The following is a 25,384-nucleotide window of genomic DNA, read 5'->3' on the forward strand; positions in this document are numbered from 1 at the left end:
TGACCAGACATTTGGATACTTCTTCATCTAAACACTCCAATGCTTTTACATAGGCATTATTCATTATATGAATGTTGCATGTTCTCATATTTTTCAGTTGTCTGCCTTGGATTTCCTGGACATCATTGTCTAAGACCCTAAACACTTTTTTAGTGATGTTAAGTCCATGTGACACCCCCCCCCCCCCCCCAAAAGGCATTTACTTAGGTACAAGTTCACTTCAGAAATTTCTTCACATTATTTCTGATGTAACATTTCACCATCTGCTTCTTCTTAAGTGACCTTGTTGTTATGCAGCAGTTACTCTCTGACCAAGATGTAATGGCTGCTTGAAATTCTCTTTTATCTTTAACATTGATAGTTCCATCAAAACTCAATGGGTAGTATGATGAACATGCTTCTTCTAACATATGCTCCCAGAAATATGATACCAGTCCACCAGTTAATACATGTCTCATTTTCTAAGACAAAAATGAGTAATGTTCAGGAACACTATAAGGGAACATCTACAAAATTTTACAAATATCATTTCATGAATCTATTGAGTAATTGGAAGTCATTGATTTCATTTTCCAAATCAGTTCAACAGTAGTGGAACTATCCTTGGTACTTAACATCTGTATTCTTGGCGCATGGACTGAACTCAACGCTTGCGTCTGAACTGAAAGTTCTAAATGTAACTGATGTGGTCCACATTTAATTTCAAACCTACTCTTATGATGTTTTGTTAACAGTTTGGGGTTAAAAACTGCCTGAAAACCTTTTTCCTCAAAAGTAAAGGAACAAGAACACACACTGCAGAACAGTCCACTTTCACTAACATTTTTCCCCAATGCAGAGACTTTATTTTTCAGACTACTAGCCAGTCACTATGGAATTTATATTTTCTCAACTTCAAAATTTTATTTTCGAAATTGAGCAGAGTATCACATTAGCAGTATTGTTACTACAGCAAAATTAGAACATGGAACAAAAATAGAGCAACTGGTAATAGAGTAATATTTGACGCTAATAACAAACAATGGAAAGTCCAGGTTGGAATATCAACAATGTTATAAAAGGTTGCATTCCAGTCCAAGCTGCTGGAGATAGTGGTCATGTGTGTGTGAGGTGCGCTTGATCTGTGTGTGTTTTCTTTTCTGAAGAAGCTTTTGGCTCAAAGCTAAATGTGTGACAGTCTTTTCATTGCACCTGTCTGTAACTCATCATGTCACATTTATGATGAGTAGTAATCTATCCTTTTCCTAATATTGTTGACAACAATAACAGCTGCACGCAATGTAAGAGACACTCAAAAAGACAAAATGAAAGAATCTATCTGAAATTTTAGAAGCCTTTCAGGTTAGACATTATCTTCTTCCATCAATGGAGCATTCCAAGAAATTAAATGAATAAACATGAATACAGGAACTTGGAAACAAAAGTAAATATTTATTTTCCTCCTAAAAGACCAAAAACAGATGAAAAAGATGAGGAAAATTTAAAAAGATGACAATGCTTTTAAAAAAAAGGAAGTAACCAACTCCTCACCCTGCTGTTCCTTGGTCTTACTTATATTACAATAGTGGAACTAGAGGGTTTTATATGTGGAAAGACATATACACAATTAACAGGAATTATAGAAATAAGTTGCTGAGTTATTTGCATGTAGATAAGGTAAACTGGGTCTAATTTTAGTAACAACGATGGAAATTTCTGGATGAAGCAATATATAAAACAAGGGAAAGGCAACCACTCACCTATCATGAACCAATTTGTGGAGCACAGTAGCACGTAACATAAAACAGCATCCACTCTAGTGACAGTACCCACATTCTCACACACAACCACACTAACCTGAGTAACATATTCATAAAATGGCTGAGTCTCTCATGGCTATGGAACATTGAACTTACATAAAGTCATAAAAGACAATATAATGCAGACAATGTGGAGTTAATGTCATGTAAATGCATGCTACGGGCTAGTGCACGTCACTGTAAATATGACAGAAATTAACTGTACTAAAATCGGTGTCACACATCGACCAGAGTGCTACTAGATCACAGCACGCAACTCTTAAACACTTCATTACAGTCTGCACACTTTTTCTTCAATGCCAATTGTAGCTTTTCTTAAGGTCCGATGCACACTTTATTTCACTACTGACTGAAGTACAATTCCATTTCTATGTTCTTCTGCACAGAGCTTGACATCACCTGTTTTGAATATTTTAGCACAATTGGCCATTGTCAGTTGCTTCCATTCACTATTGCTATCATCCCATGGTGCAAGACTGGTAAATGTCTTCTTCAGCACCAGAATGCAGATACAGCTTAGCTTAACACCATCTTCTTTCTGATTAAAATTCTTAGAGCATTTTGTAATCTCTGTTGCACTTCATAGTATCCACTTGGGCTGCCAGTACCGGAGTCTTATCAAGTCAAATTCGTGGTCTCCTGGCTGCAAAGTGTGCTCTGCAACAGCTGATCTTCTGTTTCGCCCCTTCTACAGTTGCTCTTATGTTGTTCTAGTCGTTTTTCAGTAGTTCTTTTAGTAGTCCCCATGCATATGGCTACACAACTTCATGGTAGATTTGAAAGCATCCTTGGCCAACTTTAGGTGTTCCTGTATCTTCTGGATGGGTTTGTAGATTACAGCAATATTCAATTTTGAAACTTCCTTGCAGATTAAAACTGCATGCCAGAATGAGACTCAAACTCAGGATCCTTACCTTTCGCAGGCTTAGCTAACCACCACGACTCCCAAACTGTCTTCATGGTTTTGCTTCTACCATCTCCTACATTCCAAAATTCATAGAATCTCTCCCGTGAAACTTGCAATATTAACGCTCCTGGAACAAAGGATATTGTGGAGACATGGCTTAGCCACAGACTGGGAACAATTTCCAGAATGAAATGAAGTACTGGCAGAAGCAAAGCTTCGAGGACAGGTCATGAGTTGTGCCTTGGTAGCTTAGTCAATACAGCACTTGCCTACAGAAGGCAAAGGTCCAAAGTTCCAGTCTCTGTCTGCCACACAGTTTTAATCTGCAAGGAAATTTCATATCAGTGTACACTCGAACCCAGAGTTAAATTTTCATTCTGGATATTCAATTTTGTCAAGATATTTCGTATGTGATCGGTTACATTTTTAATGAATGGCAATAAAATCTTGGATTTTGCAGGTGCCTGTATATCACTGTGATCTTTTTGTGGCTGTCTTAACACTTTATCTCAGCAGATGAATACCCATTCTTCTGAAACGCTTCGGTGAAATACTTACATTCTTCTTCAAGCAACTCTGGTTCATAGATGTTCCTTTCTCTATCTTCCACCATTTTTATAACTTCTTGCTTTTGTCAGGAGTGTCTATCTGAATCTCAGTGAAAGTAATGGTCCGTGTGTGTGGGTTTTTATATACCATGTGGCCTAAGCTACCATCTTCTTTGTTGAAGACATTTTCCATGCTGATATCAATTTATCTGAACATTCATTACCTGATAGTGAGAGGTCTGTGCATGCCAGGGGTGGAAATTTTGCCATTACTCCGCAAGTTGTGCCCATAGGGGTATTATAGGTAGCAAGGAAGTAGGCACTTATAGTGTGGACTGTGCAATAACTGAAGAAATCCTTCTATAAGCAATAATAGTATTAGCTCACAGGAAGCTCCAAAATGTAATGTAACTGTGGGTGAAAGTAATGCTAAAAAATGATAGTATTATCATTCTTCTCTTGAAGGAAGCAAGGCAACAACAGTTAAGAATGTTGCGGGATCCACTGACGAGGTTCTTAGAACTGTCACATATTTAATAAAAAAAACTTCTCAACTGAACAGAAAATCAAAGACCTTTTCGATTCAGTTGTGCTACCACTGAGACTTTATACAGTGCTGAAAAGTCATAAGGAAAATATTCAGTCATGAGATACAGTAAGTGCCATTGTTTTGCCCACCTAATCACCAATGGTTAAGTTCTTGACTACACTATTACAACCCATTGTGGACCAATCAGATTCTTACACCAAGAAATTGAAACATTTCATCAGTAACTTAAATAGTACAGTGATCCAGATGGAGGACCTAAAGTCAATTTTGATGTGGTATCATTATTTACCATAGATGTTGGAATAGTTGACACTGGTTTTTCCTCCTGATATAGTAGAACTTTTTAAATATTGCCTCATGACCACATACTTCAAATGGGATAACGAGTTTTACAAACAGATAGATGCCTGCCTATGGGGAGCCACTTAAGTCCAGTGATAGCAAATTTCTTTGTGGAAATACTTGAAGAACAAGCATTAGAAACTGTGACAAAAAACCAAGTACATGGTTCCATTATGTGGATGATACATTTGTATTGTGGAGACATGGCAGAGAGGAACTAGGCCATTTGCATGATCATCACAATGTAAAGTATCCGAGCATTCAGCTCACTATGAAGGAGGTCGTACATGGCAGATCATGTTTTCTAGATGTGCTAGTCTTTAAGAAAGAAGATGGTAGCTTGGACCACTTGGTACACCAAAACCCATTCATCCATATAATTAGCAAAAATGTTGGCAGAGAGAGTGAGGAACATCTGTCAACTAGAGTTGCTCGATATGGAATCAAAATACCTCATCAGTTCTTTGCAGAAGAATGATTATTTGTGCACTGAGTCAAAAAGAGTGTTTAGAAAGCCATGGAAAGATCATGATGTATAGGCATCTGCAAAATCCAACATTTTTCATTAAAGACATAACTGACAGCATAGGAAAGATCTTGATGAAATGGAATATCACTGTAATCTACAAATTCTCTTGAAAGGTACAGGAAGACCTTAAGTCAGCCAAGGATGCTCGCAAACCCCTGGAAAAAGTGGGAATTTATAGGACAACGTGTAGCTGCGAGGATGTGTATGAGGGTACTACCAAAAGAATTATTAACAAAATGACTAGAAGAACACAAGGGCAACTATAAAAGGGGAGAAACAGGTCACCCAGCTGTTGCAGAACATGCTTTGCAACCAGGAGACCACTGGATTTGATTTGATAAGAGTAAGGGACTGGCAGCTACAAGTGGATATTACAACCCTAAGAATTTTAGGTGGCAAGAGGATGGTGTGAAGCTAAACAGTATCTGTGTTAAGATGCCGAAGAAGATGTGCACCAGTCTTCCTCTATTGGGTGACATCAAAGCATAGCATAGCAAAAACAGCCAGTTGCAATCAAGTATTCTACACAGGTGACGTCATGTCCCTGCATGGGAGCTTGTGGAAACAGAACTTACTTCAGTCAGTAGAGAGCCAGGGTGTACATCAGACTGTCAAAAAAGCTACAAATGCCACTGAAGATGCCCTCCATGGATGGGATGACTTGTTGGGTTTCAATATGAAATTCATTTGACCATGGCATAATACCCAGGAATATTTTACCAAGTTTAAATTTAGCTACATTTTTTTATTACTGGTACTCTAAAATTTGAGATTTGTGGCAATAATGTGCTTAAAAGCAATTGTAGCATTCAGTTCACCTCAACTGTCAAAGGTGTAAGGGTGGTATAGTAAATTGGAATAACTGATCAAATCATAGCTTCTACTGGTCATTATGAAGAGGAGGTCACAGGCAACTGTAGAGCAGGGAGAATATTGTGTCACAGATTGGAATATTCTAAGGTGGTGTCAGATGAACAATACACTCCACAACATTAGTTTATATGTGAAACGTTCAAAAGACCTAAGCACAGAATGTTTCATCAAGCAGTACAGCAGGCTGTGCAGGATGAGCAAGAGAAATGCAATTGTTCGAGAAGTTATTAGAATGAAGAAGCTGGAGATATATAAATATGGTAACATGCAGAGGTAATGAATACATAAAGGTCTTATACAAACAAATATGAAATTGTTTTATAAAGTAATGGATAAGTATGTAGTATGATGTATCATGCAGCATAACTTGCTGTGACAGTGCGAGAGAGAGAGAGAGAGAGAGAGAGAGAGAGAGAGAGAGAGAAAGATATTGCTTATTACTCTGTGGCAGTCAGCACTCACATAATTATTCTTAGGATATAGAGCTTTTGTTCTTGTTAAGAGTAATTTTACAAGAGGAGAGCCATTCTTGTGATGTAAAAAATCGACGCCATTGCGAGAATTTGATTCACATTGTAAAATATATGTGTATATGGAAGGAAATCAGTTAATAGAACAATAAAATATTGTTCACTTCAAGAAGGTACGTGTTATTCTACAACCAGCGTATACTTTTATTGTGATTTAATAATAAATACCAGCTTGAGAACAGTTCTGATGGGAGCATTCAGTTCTAGTGAAATAGTTCGATGCTTTCTTCGGAAAAGAAGTCATTTCATGGATCATTCAAATCCACAATTGTACCTGGAAATTTCTCAGAATTGAAAGCAATCTGATTGCTATTCAACAGAGCCCCAAAGAATATTTCTCCGTACTTTGGTTACCACTTTCAGCCTAACACGGTATCTGCAGCACTGGAGCAGATTTCTACAACAGCGGAAGCGGTTAATCGCTATCAGTTTCACACATCGCCCTGTGTACGCTGTATGTATTTACCCACAACAGTGAACATACAGTTACTCACACACATAGAAAGACAATACAGGGTGGTGTGGGAAACATTTAAGTATAAAGGTCCTGTAGAGCTAAACAGTAATTAGCCTAGCAGTAGTAGTAGTAGTAGTAGTAGTAGTGTTAGAACTTCAAGTTTAACACATATATTTCGGAACGACACAACACATATAAGTCACAGAGTCAGTTGACAAGTAAGACATGTGTACACGTTAGCATTCGAATGAGCACTAAGTCCCAGTCTAGCGGCCGCTGCTCGGCTGGCCGCTTAGGTGGCGCAGCTGCTGCATGGCTGGCAGACAGCGCCGCACGTAGAGGACGCGCGTAATTGCACGGCGGCACTTTGAACGATCGGCGAGTCACAACACTTTTCCCCCCTTTGAAATTGTTGCACTGGTCTTGATGGAGGTGTCCTGGAGATGGCTAACGTCCATAGGCGTTGTTTGACTCACCGTAAAGTCTCGAGGAGGAGGCTTCCCGTACGGACGGAAGTGTCCCCGATGATAACGGGTCGAGATGACAGGAGACGTAGGGGTCGAATCTGCTGGGGCCCCAGGCACTAATCTGCCCGTTGCGGCTAGTCCAGTTGATATGACAGGAGACATGGGCGATGTGTCGGCGTCCGTTGGAGGAGGAGGCGAGTAGATTTGCTCTGACAGAGGATGGTCCTCCGGTTCCTGCATGGGCACGTCTCCTGGTGGCATCCGTTCTGGTGCTGGCATCGCGATGACGGTGAGAGGGCTGCGTTGTGAGTATTGAGAGATGCCAAGATCCCAAGTGTCAGGTAGAGCCAAAGGTGGTGTGGTGGCATTCGGAACAGGTGTTGCTGGCACACGAGGCCGAAGCTTGTCCAAATGACGCACTGCCACACCCGTGTCCGTCTGGATTTCATACAGGCGTCTGCCACGGTTTCTTAAGATGGGGCCCGGGCTCCATTTTGGCCACCTGCCATATCCCTGTACCCAGACAAGGTCGTTGGCGGTGAACCGGCCAAGTGAAGGCACCCGCGGCCATGAGGTGGGAGGCCGCAGAAGATGAAGTAGCGTGCGCTGTCGGCCATGTAAGAGCTCAGCCAGGCTGTGGTCGCCCATGGGGGTGAAACGGTAAGACGCCAGAAACTGGAGAAGCGCATCATCAGCAGCAGAAGAAGTCAGAAGTTTCTACATCTGAGCCTTAAATGTGCAGATGAGTCGTTCAGCCTCACCGTTGGATTGTGGATGGAACGGCGGGGCCGTGACATGCGTAACGCCGTGACGAGCACAAAAATCCGCAAATTCGGAAGAGGCAAATTGCGGACCATTAGCAGTAACAAGAGTAAAGGGGAGACCTTCCAAAGAAAAAATGCGAGCGAGAGCACTGGTGGTTGCCGCGGTGGTAGGTGACGTGCAACGGACAATGAAAGGAAAGTTAGAGTAGGCGTCAATTACGAGGAGCCAATAAGTACCTAAAAAGGGTCCTGCAAAGTCAGCATGAATGCACTCCCAGGGCTTCTCAGGCGAAAGCCACGGTGACAAAGATGACTTCGGGGCAGCGGCCTGTGACGCACAAGGGCCGCAGGCAGCGACCATGTGTGCTATTTCAGAGTCGATGCCAGGCCAGTACACATGACGGCGCGCCACAGATTTTGTGCAAGACACACCCCAGTGCCCTTGGTGAAGGAGGCGCAAGACCGAAGCATGCAAAGACACAGGTACCACAACACGCGGTGAAGTATTGTCAGTGGAGAGGAGGAGAATACCATCCCTAGCCGTGCGGCAGTAGCGCAAAGTGTAGTAGTTCCGCAATGGATCAGAAGTCTTAGCGGACGGGCGATCTGGCCAACCCTTCTGAATACAGCGTAAAACCCGGGAGAGGGTAGGGTCAGAACCCGTAGCAGCCACCAGCCTGTCCCCAGAGATGGGGAACCCGTCCACAACCCGCTGCTCGGCAACATCCAGGTGGAAACACAGAAGTTCGTCCCTATCGAATGCCTGATCAGGACCCATGGAAAGGTGAGACAGAGCATCAGCATTTGCATGTTGAGCTGTTGGCCGAAAATGAATCTCATAATTGAAACGAGACAAGTAAAGAGCCCAACACTGGAGGCGGTGTGCAGCCTTGTCGGGAAGTGACGTTTATGGATGAAACAAGGAAACAAGTGGTTTGTGATCCGTAACAAGATAAAATTTTGAGCCATAGAGAAAAACACCAAACTTATTAAGAGCATAAATGATGGCCAAAGCTTCTTTCTCAATTTGAGAATACTTTTGTTGGGCATCCGTGAGTGTTTTGGAGGCATAAGCAATGGGTTGTTCCGAACCGTCAGAAAAACGGTGCGCAATAACTGCACCAACCCCGTATCGAGAGGCATCTTTGGCAAGAACAAGATGTTGGCCAGATCGATAAGTAGCCAGGTGCGGGGCCTGTTTCAGCATAGTCTTCAATTTCTGGAAAGCCGCTTCACATGATGCGGACCAGTGAAAAGGCACGTTTTTTATGCAACAGGCAATGCAACGGCTGAGCCACCAAAGCCGCAGATGGTAAAAACTTGTGATAGTATGCTATTTTCCCCAAGAAGGCCTGCAGTTCCTTAACAGATGTAGGGCGAGGAAGGGCATCGATCACAGCGACAGTTTGTTGAAGCGGACGAATACCATCCTGAGAGAGTTGAAACCCCAAGTACGTGATAGATGCCTGAAAAAATTGTGACTTCTGAAGATTACACTTAAGACCGGCAGTCTGTAAGACATGAAAAAGTGTGCGGAGATTTTGAAGATGTTCTTCAGTGGTGGAGCCAGTGACAACAATGTCGTCCATGTAATTGATACACCCAGGGACAGGGAGCAATAATTGTTCCAAGAATCGCTGAAAGAGAGCAGGGGCGCTAGCAACCCCGAATGGCAAGCGTTTGTATTGACAGAGGCCGAAAGGCGTGTTAAGGACTAGAAACTGCCGGGAAGCAGCGTCGAGAGGAAGTTGATGATAAGCTTCTGACAGGTCAATTTTAGAAAAATACTGGCCTCCAGTAAGTTTAGTGAACAGTTCTTCAGGACGGGGCACAGGGTAAGTGTTGATGAGGCATTGAGCATTTACAGTGACTTTGAAATCGCCACAGAGATGAATATCACCATTTTGCTTAGCAACGACAACGACAGGAGAGGACTACTCACTGGAAGTGACAGGAAGCAAGACCCCTGAAGTAGTGAGACGATCCAACTCCTGTTTTACCCGATCACGAAGGGCCACAGGAATGGGCCAAGCCCGAAAAAACTTAGGCCGAGCAGTGGGTTTGAGTGTGATATGAGCTTCAAAGTCGTTTGCATGGCCTAACCCAGGAGAAAAAAGGGACGAAAATGTCGTCGACAAGGAATCCAGTTGAGCATAAGGAATAGCATCAGAGACAATATGGAGAGAGTCGTCTATGGAGAACCCAAAAACGCGAAAGGCATTGAAACCAAAAAGATTTTCTGCGTTGCTCTGGTCGACCACAAATATGGGAACAGTGTGAACGACGGATTTGTAAGATACCTCAGCATTAAACTGTCCCAAGAGAGAAATCTTCTGTTTATTGTACGTCCATAATTGCCGAGTGACAGGTCACAGGAGTGGAGAACCCAACTGAAGATACGTCTGAGAATTAATTATAGTGGCAGCAGAACCGGTATCCACTTGCATGCGAACATCTCGACCAAGGATTTGGACAGTGAGGAATAACTTCCCTGAAAGGGAAGAAGTGCAATTGACAGACAACACAGAATCAGAATCAGCGTCATGTTCATGAACATCATGTATGCGGTCGGATTTGCAAACGGAAGACACATGACCTTTCCTTTTGCAATTGTGACACACAGCCCAATGTTGGGGACAATCCTCGCGTGAATGTTTTGTAAAACACTGCGGACATGAAGGAAATTGCCGGGGGTTTTGCTGCAGTTTCTTAGCGGGTTGTTTACAGCTAGGCCGAGGCTGCGTGTGGGAGCACACTGCGGCCACGTCGGCCAGTGGGGACGCGCCGCACGCATCGTCAACAGTGCACAGAGGTTGTATTTCCCAGACATCACCCCACGCCTCTATCTGTGCCCCAGCGGCGCGAGAAATTTCAAAAGACTGCGCAATGGAGAGAACTTCATCTAGAGTCGGATTCGCCAACTGAAGGCCACGATGCTGAACTTCTTTGTCGGGCGCCAACCGGATAATAGCATCCCGTACCACGGAATCGGCATAGGATTCTTTGTGAACGTCAGTAACAAATTGACACTTTTGACTGAGGCCGTGAAGTTCAGCAGCCCAAGTGCGATAGGATTGATGTGGCTGTTTTTGACAACGATAAAAGGCAACACGAGAGGCTACCATATGTGTTTGCTTTTGAAAATAGAAAGACAGAAGTGAGCACATTTCAGCAAAGGACAAAGACGCAGGATCCTTCAAAGGAGCCATTTGCAACAACAACTGATACATTTGAGGTGAAATCCAGGAAAGGAACAGACTTACATGGTTGTTCGTTCGTGACATGAAATGCCAAGAAGTGCTATCGAAGACGTTTTTCATAATCAGACCAGTCTTCCGCCGTCTCGTCGTAAGGAGGAAAAGGAGGTATAGCCAACGACGAGAAACACCCCGCATTTGATGCCACGACGAAATCGCGAATCGCCGCTGTTAGAAGCGTTTGCTGTTCAAGGAGATTTTGTAATAGTTGCTCAACAGTAGCCATGGAACCCTGTGAGTCAACGGTGAAAAGGCCATCCTCGTCGCCAATTGTTAGAACTTCAAGTTTAACACATATATTTCGGAACGACACAACACATATAAGTCACAGAGTAAGTTGACAAGTAAGACATGTGTACACGTTAGCATTCGAATGAGCACTGAGTCCCAGTCTAGCGGCTGCTGCTCAGCTGGCCGCTTAGGTGGCACAGCTGCTGCATGGCTGGCAGACAGCGCCGCACGTAGAGGACGCGCGTAATTGTGCGGCGGCACTTGAATGATCGGCGAGTCACAACAAGTAGTAAACAAATTTAATGTTTTTCAAAGGAGCCTTTATAGTAGGTATCCTAACACAATACCAGTTTTCATAAAAAAATCAAAAATTAGAAATTGAAAGGTGAGCAATGTGTTGAAATTTTGACTGGCTGGAGAGACTGGTAGCTGCTGATGCAGATACATCATTTGCACAATCTTACCATTTCTGCAAACTGATACCTAGAGAAATGACACATAGAGACAAAGTGTGTGGACTGTACAGAAGTTTACCTAGATCAACAATCATTCCACACATGAAATTGTAGTATAGGCATGTAACAACTGCTCTACAAATAACTAAAGGCAGAAGTAAATATAAAGCACAAAATGAAGTGGGAAAGAATAGTGTTTTGTCTACAGATTTCTTCCAACACTAAATTTTAATAGTTAAACTCATTTAAATTACCACATTTAAGATTTATTTTTAGTTTTTACTAACCTAGAGTAACCAAGGGATGCTGCCAGATGTAAAAGTGTCATGCTTCGATGACTGCAGAACCAAGAGGGGCTCACTTCCTCTCCACACTGCCAAGTCTTTGAAGTCATTTCTTGGCAATAGTTTACCAGACGATCTTCAAAATTGCTTTGGCTTAACATTGATGAGCCTTCAACCTGAGTTCAGAAACATGATCAATACAAAAATATAAATATTTGTCAGGAGTTCCAAACACTGAGTTTTGAAGGAAAACTGAAGCTTGCTTTTCATCTCGTGCTACAGTAAATACTGGGTGCACGAAACCCAGTAAATGCACCATTTTCCATTTCCAAAAGTGCTAAGATTTAGTCAGTCTGACAATCAAAGTGAACAATTTAAATGACATGTTCTTGTTCATGTTCTAATTAATATCTGCAATCACAATTTTATATCAAACACAATGGATGTGAAGAACATCATAAACACGATGAACTTTAGATTCCACATCAAATTCTAGCTGGAAATCTGGATATTATAATCAAATATATGACCACAAAAGAGTGCTCATACCATACTTGTGTAAAAGCTAGTTTTTGTCACATTCCTGCAGATTTCTCACTCACTACCCTCAATTGTAATTGTATAGAATACTCTAATACACAATTAGATTCCAGCTACACAAACAAATCAGTAAAACACATAGTATTCACTGAATTGATCCTCAGGTCTTAAAATAATAAGAACTACCAACTGCTGTTCATTTGAATTATGTCACAGAAACATCACTATCTAACATTATCTTCCAGTTATTTTTCCAATGAAGCAACAAAGGATCAAAATACTCCCATGCTTTTTTATCTGTGTTCTGTACATTAACTGAACAAATAGCACTAAATCTTAATTAAAATTCACAGTAATTTTATGATTTTGCATACAACTGCAGATCATACTCTGTAATATTTTACAGTGGTGTTGGAGATATGCAATGGAAGTAGTAACAGCAATAGCAGCAGCAGAAGAAAATGAGAAGAAACAACAGAACCAAATGTAAAAATACATCAATATATTACACATACCAGATCAGAACCCTCAGGCTCCTGTTTGATTTGCAGACGACCATCCATTGCCTCTAAGCGTTGCAGAAGGGTGAAACGTAGAAGGTTGTCATTGCCATTCTTGTCACGAGATTCACGCTCTTCACATGCCATTTGGCTGGTACCACTTATTGGCTCTTTGTATTCAAACATCACAGAATTTGAGATGACAAAACCATCACAGGCTACTTGCAAAGTAACTAATCCTACCTCATGTGCTGCAACACAGAAATAGCAACGATGTTCAATGGAACACACCATTACGCATCAGAGACAAAGAGTACTATTTTTAAATGCAATTACAGTTTTAATACTAAATTTAGCTTCTCACCAGGGCAATAACACCGCAGTACTCCACTCTGTACCAGAGTGGTAGGCACAGGGAATGTGTCAAATAGCACAGTATATGGTGATGTAGTTGAGTACCAAGGACCGGTTACAAGCACCTTCACGCCTCCCTGTGGAGAAAATGTTTTATTTAGTATGACTGATTATTAATTGCATAGCAAAGGGTACCTCCCATTATACCACATGTTAGGGTTTCTTCCAGTTCCATTCAAATATGGATTATGGAAAGCATGACTGCTTAAATGCCTCTCTGTGTATCACAATTAGTCTTATCTTGCTTTCACAGTCCCTACATATGTGATATGTAGCAGGCTGTAATATTTTCCTACATTCTTCACTTAATACTGCTTTCATAGGATTGTTATTGTGTCTCTTTAACTGTCTGCCAGTTCCAACTTTTCAGCATTTCGGTGATGTTCTCCTGTAAGGTAAACATATTTGTCACCATTTTGCTGCCTGTGCTACGTATGTTCAATACATCCTGTTATTCCCAGATGAGAGGAAATTGCTCTGTGTGTGGACACAGAATAACAAAAAACAGTTAATGTATAATCAGAGCACGTTGTGATGAACTGAACTGTTTTATGTGCTTTTGTATTAATAAATCAGGCCAGAGTATGTTCACCATCAACAGCAATCCATAATTTTTGTCTGTTTAGGGCATCCCCCACAAAGTGATTCAGAAGTTCTGTAGGTATATTGTCACGTTTCTCCCTCAATGTAATTTATAGATCTCGCAGTGTCCAAGACGGTGGCCTCTTCAGATATGACAAATATGCATGCATTCCCATTTTCATTACATCTCCAGTGTACAGTATCTCTATAAAATATACACTTCTCAGTGATCAAGAATTGTTGGCCATGAAAATAGTCAAGCTGTACTGTGTTATATACTGGGTGGTTACAATTAAATTGATGCTAATCCGAGTGCTTCATACATCAAGGACATGTTGTAGTTATGTTCATTAATCAGTGTGCTTGTGTAGTATGCTGGAAAAAAATATATAGTTCCACTTTCTGCCACCAGATGGAAATATGCCACTGTAAGCAGTCAGAATGTGGAGTGGGTGCAGGAAAAGGGGATGAACGATCAAACACATGATAATGGTGTTTCTGGCACATTTATTAGGATATGGTCACAAGTTACAACATGTGTTCAGTATGGTCTCCTGACCCGTAATGTGCTGCTTCTTTAACACAGTCTAGTCAACAGTTGCTCACAGTATATCCATTGTATTCAGAGCACTATGTCATTGTATGCTACCCTTCATATCAGGAAGGGTCTCAATACATCCCAGATAGACAATCTTTCAGATATCCCCACAGCCAGAAGGCACATGGATTTAGGTCGGGGGATCTGGAAGGCTATACATCATGAAATTGCCTAGAAATGATGTAGTCATTGCTGAAAGTTACCCAAAGCATATCTTTCACTTGGCAAGCAACATGTGACATTGCCCCATCTTGCACAGTATCATTCTTGCAAAGCTGGAATCATGCATTGCACAAGGAGTTCTTCACAACATGCAAGGTGTCATCCCCTCAAAGAAAACCAGACCGAGAATGAAGGAGCTTGTGAAACTACACTACACAGTCACAGAAGCTGAGTGCAGTTGATGTTCCTGCACAACATGTGATGGAGTAGAACTCCATAAGTGATAGTTCTGTGTAGTCATGACAATGTACAGAGTAAAATGTGCTTTGTCCATCTAAGAAACACTCTCTGGCCCCATTCCATCCATTTCCATGTGTGCCAAAAAACGAAGGGCAAAGTCATGGCATTATAGCCTATTTGGGGGCTTCACTTAGTATACATTCTGAATCTTGTAGTGACACGCATGTAAAATGCACTGCAAAATCTTTTGAAGTATTGAACAGGGGAGAGACAATTCCTGTGACACAGCTCAAGCACTGGCTGCAGAATTTGAGGCATGTGCTGCTCAGCTGGCTATAGCTACAGCAACTTCACGACCAACTGCCATGTGGATGGGCCGCCTCCCTCTTCCTACCTCACTAACTATTTCTTCAATTTCTTGAGCAGATTCATTAGCCCATTTATTGACGTGGCTTCTTTGCAGCTGTTGGCTATATCCCTGCAATGCAGTGGTGCTATTGATGCTGTTCTGATTAAACAACTTGACCAGCAGTGCATGATCTTTTTTCTCAATAGCCACAATGGTCTGTACGAAAACTTCAACCTTCTCAAACCTTCACACCAACAGTCACTTCATGAGAGAAATCAACACATGCTGTCAAGTGTCAAACAGCATATTCATGTCAAAACAGGAAACATTTCACACTCTGACTGCTTAAAGTACCATATTTTCACCTGGTAGCTGAAAGCGGAACTATTATTTATTTTTCAATATAGTCCTCAAGCACCCCGATTAATGAATATACCTAAGATGTTTCAGTGTCCTCTGACATATACAGTCTGAACTGCAGCACTCGGAACACCTTCAGTTTAATTACAACCACCTGGTACAAGACAAGCATATTTCTTCATTTTCTCAGTGCAATACTTTCATCTATGACTGACTTGGCTGCAAAAACAGACAATTCTGTGTAATCTCATTGACCAAAATATCTTTTCAGACCAGAATCAAATCCGCCGGCCACAGTGGCCGAGCGGTTCTAGGCGCTTCAGTCCAGAATCGTTTGACTGCTACAGTCGCAGGTTTGAATCCTGCCTAGGCATGGATGTGTGTGATGTACTTAGGTTAGTTAGGTTTCAGTAGTTCTAAGTTCTAGGGGACTGATGACCTCAGATGTTAAGTCCCATAGTGCTCAGAGCCATTTGTACATTTGAACCAGAATCAAATCCTTAAGATAACAGTCACATCTGAATATGTTTAGACAATACAAACTGTATATAACTGTTTCCACAAGAGCTATTTTCACAATCATCCATTATTCTGAATTGGAGTCCATTTGGTACAATCTCACTGGCCTTAATTACAGAGTACAATACACTAGCACAGTCTGTCATGTTGGTGAGAAAGCGTCTGGGCTCAGAGTCCAACAATGAGCAGCCACCACAAAATGATATTGGGGAAAAGGTGAGTTCAGAAGTACTATTAAGACCTGATAAAACTTATGCAAGACTAGAGAATGTTCCCTCTTAACAACTGAGATGTCCACAATGTGCATGTACAGCTGGTTTGAGGTAATTGCAGCTTTCTTATGGTACAGAATCATACATACTGCCATTCATGCTGTATCTTAACCCTTCCTGAAGTCATTAAATTACTTTCCACAATCAAAATCATTTGGATTTGTCATCCCTCCTCCAACAAGAGTATTCACTACATCAACATTATTGCACTAAAACTGATTTCTTCAACTTTCATCAGGCTCCTGGGATCACAACCACCAGACTGACAGCTAGGAAAGTCTTCTGGTATGAGAGTTATGACAGTGCAATATAATAGTATCGAAGTGATGGCCATGGATATTACATTCCCCAGCAATAACTAGTCAGCATAGACAGTCCAGATAATTGTAAATTTTCCTACTGGAATGAGAAAAATCTATGTAAAGGCATTAAAACTATCATTCAAAGTCACATTCCTAACACTCAATCAAAAAAACACATATTTTAGTTTAGCAGTTGTGAATCTTCCACTTGTGTTTCCAAATGGCCTTAAAACTTACATATGATTTCCCTCATTTATCTATCATGATAACCATTATTATTAGTTATTAATTTGGTACTTTTTATTGGTTTGGTACCTTTGTCATCAAAGCCAGTCTCTACTGAAAAATACTCCATTTTTTACTGTACAAACCCTTTCCATCCAACCACACCTCTAGCACAGTTCACCACCCATGCTGTTTGTGTTCCATTCACTCTGAAACTTTTTAATTCATAGAAAGAAGCAAAACATGTTATACATTTAATTCCCCTTTGGTTCAGATTTGCCAAACTTTTATACACATTTTTGTCATTCACTTTCTTAGCATTACAACTACATAAGGAACATAGAGAAATAATATAGTTTTTACTTGATGCAATATATAATTCTAATTATAAATTCAGAACAAGTGAACTAATAATTTACCTCAGGATATGCCCACTCAGGGGAATAATCAGTAATGTTGACAGTCCCCTCATGAAACTCGATGGTAGGTGAAGGCTGACCTCTATCCTTGTCAGGTTCATGAGAAGCCTGCTGTGACTCAACGGAAGTCACAGTTACCAAGTCCTTGTCATCAACACTGACATCACCACTATGTACAGTTACTGTCTCATCTGCAGAAACACTTGGTTCCATAATTTCAAGTTCAGGAAAATCACCTAACATATCAAATGCATCCAAATTTACAAAAACATCATCGTCCACACCTGTACCCGTTACAGACTGTGTTTCATCTGGTGAAACTACTACATCACAGCACCCATCAATAAAATCCATAGGATTAATTTCTGATACTATCACATCATCGTCATCTGCTTGGTGCTGTCCATGGGATTCATCTACAGTGACACCAGTAGCACAGGGCATGTTAGCCTGTAATGTCCTCTGTATGTCCTCTTGTGACAAATCAAGAGTTTCATTAAAAAACCCAAGGGAAACAGAAGAATCTCCCATCCCTGAGGAATCACCCACTCCATTATTTTTGGTTGAGGACCCTGTCCCTATGACAAGCACAGTATCTGCATTGCAGTAGCTAGTGAGTTCTGTTTCTGAGGTAGTAGTGTCCATATGCTTGCTTGGTGTTGGGGGTGCACTGCTAAGCAAGAGCGGAAGCTGCTCTCCTGTTGATCGCTTCTCATGCTGCCGAAGCTGTCTGTGGTAAGCACTATTGTCATATGTTGGAGGAGCATTGCCATTAGTCACATCCATTTTGCTACTGTTGTTGTTGCTCACATCCTGCAGACGACTGCAAGAACTTGTGTCCATTGCTTCCTGTTTAAGAACAACTGTCTTTTCTTTGCTGGAAAATGTCACTGTACCACCTCCACTATTTGAGTTTCCTGTGAACAAAAAAGTTAGAAAATATAAAAAAATAAAGGCTCATTAACTCGTAAAATATTTCTAATATTAAGTTCTTGTATACAGCCAGATAGCCATCAATGTGAAGGCAGGTTCAGCATTATAGAGTCCAGGCATTTTCCTATTTGTGATGGTAAGCCTACCCAGTCAATTATTAGCAAGCTCTACAGAGTAGTGCGGATTTCCACTGGCAGACAGCTGCAAATATCAAAACTGTTATGAACATAACAACGATAAGGAAAGAATAGATTGCTACTCACCACTGAGAGGAGGCACTGAGCCTCAGACAGGTACAATGAAAGGAATGATAGAAGCATTCAGCTTTCTCACAGAGTCCTTCATCAGAAGTAGAAAATACACACATTCACACAAGCACAACTTACGCACACATGGTTACTGTCAATTCTGGGCACAAAGGTCTGACTGTGACTGCATCTGAGGTAAGTAGAAGTCTAGCTGGGGTGTGTGTGTGTGTGTGTGGGGGGGGGGGGGGGTTACAAAAGAGGGGCTAGGAGGGGGGATGTCATGGTAGTGGTGGGGGTGGGGAAGATGCTAAAACTGTCTGTGGGGACGTGCAAGGACACAGAGGGGACTGGATGCAGCATCAGGAGGCTGTGTGTGTGTGTGTGTGTGTGTGTGTGTGTGTGTGTGTGTGTGTGTGTGCGCGTGTGTGTGTGTGTGTGTGTGTGTGTTTGTTTGTGTTTGGAGGGAGGGGGCATGGGGGCAGGTGTAATGACAAAAATAGGAAAGGGGACAGGAGAGGAGTAAAGAAGGGGAAAGGATTATGTAGGTGCACTGGTGAGCTAGAAAGCATGTGTAGCATAGATGCGAGATCTGTAACATACTCCCTCCCTCTAACACTTACTCCAGTTCTTTCATGGGTATCTTCTACCCCATCAAAGGCAGGACTAGCTGTGAAAGCATCCATGTGATATACCAACTTGGCTGCAACCACAATTAATGAGCTGTCTGTTTATGTGAATGGTCACTGCAAAACTGTGGTCAAGGGACAACTGGACCACCCTCTTGCTGAGCATGCTGCCCAACATAACGTGCTTCACTGTCTGTGCCATCTGGACTCTTACCACCAACATCAGCTTTTCTGAACTGCACATATGGGAAAACACAGTCCCTTCATCTTCTCTATCCCCACCCCCGATCCACAGCCTCAGGATTCAGCATATGTCCCAACTTGCTCTGACAGGCAGCAATAGCGTCTTCCCCCTCCCCCACCCCTACTTTGCTAACCTCCCCCTCCTGGCTCCATGCCTCTTCTTTACCCAACTACCCACTCCACCTAGATTGCTGCTCACCTCAGATATAGTCACAGTCAGGCCTTAGTGCCTGAAAACAACAGTAGCCATGTATGTGTGAGTTTTCTACTTCTGATGAAGGACTTTGTCTCGAAATTGATTATTCTAGCATTTATTTCATTGTGCCTGTCTGCAGCTCAATGCCTCCTCTATGTGCTGAGGTGCAATCTATTCTTTCCATATTGTTGTCATTTCATCCTGGACTAGTTACTGTTATTCACATAAGTAGATAAAAAGGATATTCATATTGCTGCACTGTTGACTTAGAGATAAAGAAATGAGATAAATAAAGAGACAGCAAAAACTAAGCAGTAACCTTCATAAGGAGTCCAAATAAAAATTAGGTTTCAGAAATGTACATACTAATAAATGTTTCCAATCCTGACAGTGACTGTTACTTCACATAATTATTATGAGCCCAGTCAGACCTAAGCTTTGGCACACACTGAACATTTGCATTTTTTTGTCTATGTAAAGTTAGGAAATCTTTTCAACAATGTACAATGTCATCAGATTTGTGAATATGAAATATATTTATCCTGATGAAATATATCAGATTTGATAAAAAAAAAAAAAAAAAAAAAAGAGAGAGAGAGAGAGAGAGAGAGAGAGAGAGAGAGAAAAGAAAAGAAATTGTGACCTTGATAATTATACTGAACACTTACTTTATAGTCATTTGACGAAGTTTTAACATGTTTTGGTATACTCTGACACTTTCTAACTTGTGGGGGAAAATGTAACAAAGAATTTCAATTAAGTTTTGCTTTAAAAAATACAACCAAGCACAATAGTAAATTGTAGATGCTGAATGTTGTTTTATTCATACAAAAGACATCACAACAAACTTAACAAGTGATGTAAACATTTCCTACAAAAATTTGGAGATTATGAAAATGACAAGCACCATGGGTGCCCTGGCACATCGTTAAGCAATGATAACAAAAGAGGGAAAAGTATCAAAACAATTATTAACAACCACAAAAGATTATATGAGAGGTTGCCGATGAGGCTGGTATATAACTAAGCTCGTACAATGAAATTTCTTTTAGAACTTAAGACATAAAATCCATACATATTATAAAAATGGATGTATATATGTGTGTATGTATGTTGCCCATGTTTCGCTGCTAATAAGTAGGTAAATTATTGTAGTGTAGATGTAAAATCTATTCTGAAATTGTTGAATATTGACCAAAAGCTGTGCTGAATGAGCGCTGTTCAGGGTTACTGAATGACATTTGTGACTGTTCCTTACTGCCCAAACATGGCATAACTGACAATGAAACATAAGTGTACAGGTATGACAAAACAAAGGCCAATTATCTCAATGGAAGCTTTGTGGACAACCAAGACTGAAGATAGCTCAAAGTTAAATTAAATGTGTAAGTTCCGCTAGCCATGTTTTTGGACTTCAACAGCTTAGTGTAACATGTCTTCTTACCACTAGTTCACATATCAATAATGAGTGCTAACTGGATGTTACACACCATTAGCATACAACAGTCCATAGCCAATAACCATATTTAAGGCTTAATAATTAGTGGCAACTGCACATGCCAGTTCACAAGCAGTATCATGAACATTTAGCAAAACCAAAACTGTTATCATGTCACAGCCTTTGTGTCTGTTACACACCATCCTCTGTGGCTTTGTCATTTTTCCAAAAACGACAAAGAAGAAGAATATTTATATAATCTGAAGATGTACTGACAGAATTGCTGAAGGAGCTATGTGAAATGCTAAAAATTTTATTCCAGAAGGCTTTCAGAGATGATAGAGAGCATTAACAAAAATGTCTTCTGCAACTTTATCATAGGCTCCATTGAAAACTGTAGTCCAAATGCCTCATGAAAAGAACATTGAACGGAAAACCGATTAATACCAATGAACAAATAAAGACTTTTTGAAGAAAGTTAAAATTTTTGATTGAACCATTCACATGTAAACAAAAGCAGTTTGTGGAGCATTACGTTAAAAGAGGAGCTACTTGTTATCAGTCATAAAACTATTTATACGTTTCAAAAGAAGATTCCACTAATTAGCTCAGACAGAAAAATCTTCCAAAGTACTTATATGACATGGAACTGAACATCTGTGCCAGGACCAGGACATGAACCAGGTTTTTCTATTTTCAATGAGTGGTAAATTCAGAATTTAAATCAAAAGCATCAAAAGAAAAAAATATAAAATTTTAATTCTGAAGCTTGTGAGGACAACAAAAAGGTTTAACTAAATTTATTACACTAAATTCATTAAGGGCTAAAAAATAAAATGAATGGAATTTTAAGTTTAAATAAAAAATGAATTCAAGATACATTTGGAAATTGCATATTGAAAAGATATACAAACCAAACCTGACATATCAGAAAAACATAACTAATGTCTTCTGCAACTTTATCACAGTCTCGACTGAAAACTGTATGTAGCGTGTCTGGCCTCTGTGGCCAGAGACAGTGGTCATTTGTGTGTGTGTGTGTGTGTGTGTGTGTGTGTGTGTGTGTGTGTGTGTGTGTGTTTGTCTACTTTAGAAGGCCTTTTGGCTGAAAAATCACTTGTTTAGTAGTCTTTAAGTTATGCCTGTCTGCGAATCAACATCTCCACTATAAGGTGAGTAGCAATTTATTCATTTCATAATATTGTCAGTCCTCTTAAAAAGATGTGTCAAGAGATTAAATGCTACTAAATACAGAGATACAGTTGGTAGCCAAATATCAAACAAAATTATGAGTAGCAAATCTATTAGAACAACAAAAGTATTAAAAAAAGAGAAAGAAAGAACTATTAGCTGAATGGGCTACAGTCATCTTGACAAGTTATACACAGACGTTGGAATAGAAAATATGAAAACTTCATGAGAAATGCTTGTTTGAAAATAAATGCAGATGCTAGCCAAGCTTTCTAACAAACTGATAATAGCTACAGATTTCACTGCATAGTTCCACTATAAATATAACACAAAAGCAAATAAATTTATTTTATTTTCCTGACAGTTCTTCAATTACCAGTGGTTGACGAGCTGTTGAGTATGAGTAGGCTACCAGCAGAACATCCCTGTATCTGGGATAAACTAAGCACAAGAGGTGGTGCTGTTGAATTCTGCTGGACATTAGAGGCAGACGAACGATGTACTCGCTGCTGAGTTTGACTGCCTACAGCAGGACTGCCATTTGTAGAACCAGAGCCTGTAGATAGCAGTAGGCTTCCTGTGCCAGTTGTTGATGACACCTAAGTGAAGAAAGATAAAACTGTATTAAATACATAATAAGGTGCATTATTCCAGAAAATTAAGCAGTATATTCAGTTAAATACCTCTTGTTTAGAATGCTGAGAAGCATTTTTTCTTTACTTTTGACTTTTCTACTTCTTACTTTTTAATTGGTATAAGTTGGAAAACTACTTCAAAATTTATAGCTGGTAAGCTGTTCTTAATGTGTGTATTCTTTAAAGTCTGTTATATTGCACACATTATCTTCATCTAGACTGTTAAAGCATGACTGCATTTTTATATCCATCAGTTAAGTTTATTTACATAATGTGATGTTGACAATATTTATGGTAGTACAGCAGAGGCTGCTGTGTAACTCTCTCACTGCTAAAGTTGATTTTTCATAACTTTTGAGATAGAACAACTGGCCATAACTTACCTTCAGTAAGTGAAATGTGTAGCACTGCTGATAGAAGCAAATAAAAGTGACACACTATCTAGAGTTCACAACAAATAGTTCCTTCCTTGGGTAGGAAAGAAGAATAAATTGTAGAGGTTAAAATGGAAGGAGAGGTCAGAAGATGCCACTATGTCCATTTGTCAATTAACAACTTTATTTCAGATTCTAGCATTTTTCTTGGTGGAGCACTTGTAAAGATTAACACCTCTGCACAAAGTAAATGAAAACTACATGTTTCATTTAATTATTCATTTCTCTCATTAATAACAGTAAAACTTTTACATTCTATCTCTTTCTGTGCCTCTTGTAGCACTGGTTTTACATTCCTCTCACTCTCCCCACATCACTTTTGTAAGTTGTAAACACAGAGCATTTATATCCAGACAGTTTATCTGCCGAGACAGTTTCTCAACATGAGAGTTCCAAACAAAAGGGAAATACAAATACAATATAAAAACAGATACATCATTTCCATCACTAAAACTTCTCAATGAAATTGTTAATGTTTCCATTGCTGGCTCCTGAGATTCTCAACTCCTATAGTTCTTAACATTTGAAAAACACTTTTGTATGCTGGGTGTAAAACCACTACATTCAAATAATACAGACATAAGTAAAAGAGAATGGCTCATCAAAATAAAGAGCAAAATATTCTTCTAGCAAAGTGCACAAAAGAATAATTGCTCACACAGTTCCAAGGACAAAAGAAAAAAGAGCAAATGAGAAAGATTGGGTAAATAAGGAAATGACAACACTGTAGTAGATTTCGGGAAATTGTTGGAATATGACGAGAGAAACGACTTGCCAGTTTTCAAATTCATTGTACCAATTTGCACAATGAAAATTCTTTTATTCAGGGTGCAGCTTACATTGTAGCTACCAGGATGAGCAGTAGGTGCCAATTTCTTGCAACAAGTGGCAGTCAGAAGTGATCACAATGTCATCTTGTTAACAAACAGAATAACTGGTACTTTTGTACTACAGTTTTTCCATAGACTGGAGGTTGTGCTTAAGGAAAATAGCTTCTGTCCAAGGAGATGATCGTCATCATGTTGTACTACACTCACTTACTACTAGCATTCCCATTCTGAAAATGTTCCAAGATCATAGGTCCCATGAGAACATCTGGAGCAACACAATGATACAGGTCACTGAAAGACTTGCATCTCACTATCATACAAGGAGTTGTTATCGTATTTCAAGTACCACTCTACCCAGCAGCAGAAACATGAGCACACTGCTGGCTGTTGAAACCGAAGTTCTAGAAAGGATAGTAAATAATTAAATTTTACTTATTGTTTGTACACAGTACAGCAGCAAGAGTATATGACTAAATTTTTTAATGGTTTGGGGGTATAAAGGGCGTGATGTTCAGTAGATAGAGTTGTCACCTCTGGCAACAACAATGGCTCTAACCTGGCTGACCATTGAGTCACACTGAGGTTAGATGATAGATATGAGTATGTCATTCCACGCTGCTTCATGTGCCAGTCTCTTGGCAACTCACGTCCAGGTGCGGGTGAGAGATCTGGAGAATGTGCTGGACAGAGCAACAGCTGAACAGTCACTACATACAGCTGGGGCGAGCAATATTTCATCTCGTGGGCTGTACCCTGGCACAAGTGTCATACTGCTCAGCCGTGCTGCACGTTTCTTCACCACTGCACCACCCTACCTAAGCACCTGGAGGACAGAGAGGGGGAAACTGTGACCCCGCCAAATTTAAATGGCAAGGCATTTGCACTGCATACAACTTGGTTTATGTTTCACATTTATCAAAAGCATATATCAGAAACATAACAACTTTTCAGCATTGTTTAATTATTTTTGTTCCAATGAAGACATAATGGTATTTCTATCTGGTACAATCTGTCAGCATACTGACATATGCAGACAGGTTCACATATTTTCAAACTCAAGTTGCCACATAATCGTGATTTTTTTAGTTTCATGTTGTTATTGTAGTTGTTGTCTTCAGTCCTGAGACTGGTTTGA

General features: G+C 40.3%; 1 protein-coding gene across 1 annotated transcript in view; it reads right to left on the reverse strand.

Moving 5' to 3' along the window:
* LOC126174755 (calmodulin-binding transcription activator 1) overlaps positions 1–25,384 on the reverse strand; it is a 1,816,127-nt gene that overhangs the window by 206,936 nt on the left and 1,583,807 nt on the right. Inside the window, exons 12-16 of the mRNA XM_049921082.1 lie at positions 22,727–22,949; positions 17,476–18,392; positions 13,398–13,524; positions 13,049–13,284; positions 11,997–12,169 (exon numbers count right to left, since the gene is read on the reverse strand). Coding sequence (XP_049777039.1) covers positions 11,997–12,169; positions 13,049–13,284; positions 13,398–13,524; positions 17,476–18,392; positions 22,727–22,949 — 1,676 coding nt within the window. The remainder of the gene's footprint in view (positions 1–11,996; positions 12,170–13,048; positions 13,285–13,397; positions 13,525–17,475; positions 18,393–22,726; positions 22,950–25,384) is intronic.

This window comes from Schistocerca cancellata, chromosome 3 (genome assembly GCF_023864275.1).
Source record: "Schistocerca cancellata isolate TAMUIC-IGC-003103 chromosome 3, iqSchCanc2.1, whole genome shotgun sequence".
NCBI lineage: Eukaryota > Metazoa > Arthropoda > Insecta > Orthoptera > Acrididae > Schistocerca > Schistocerca cancellata.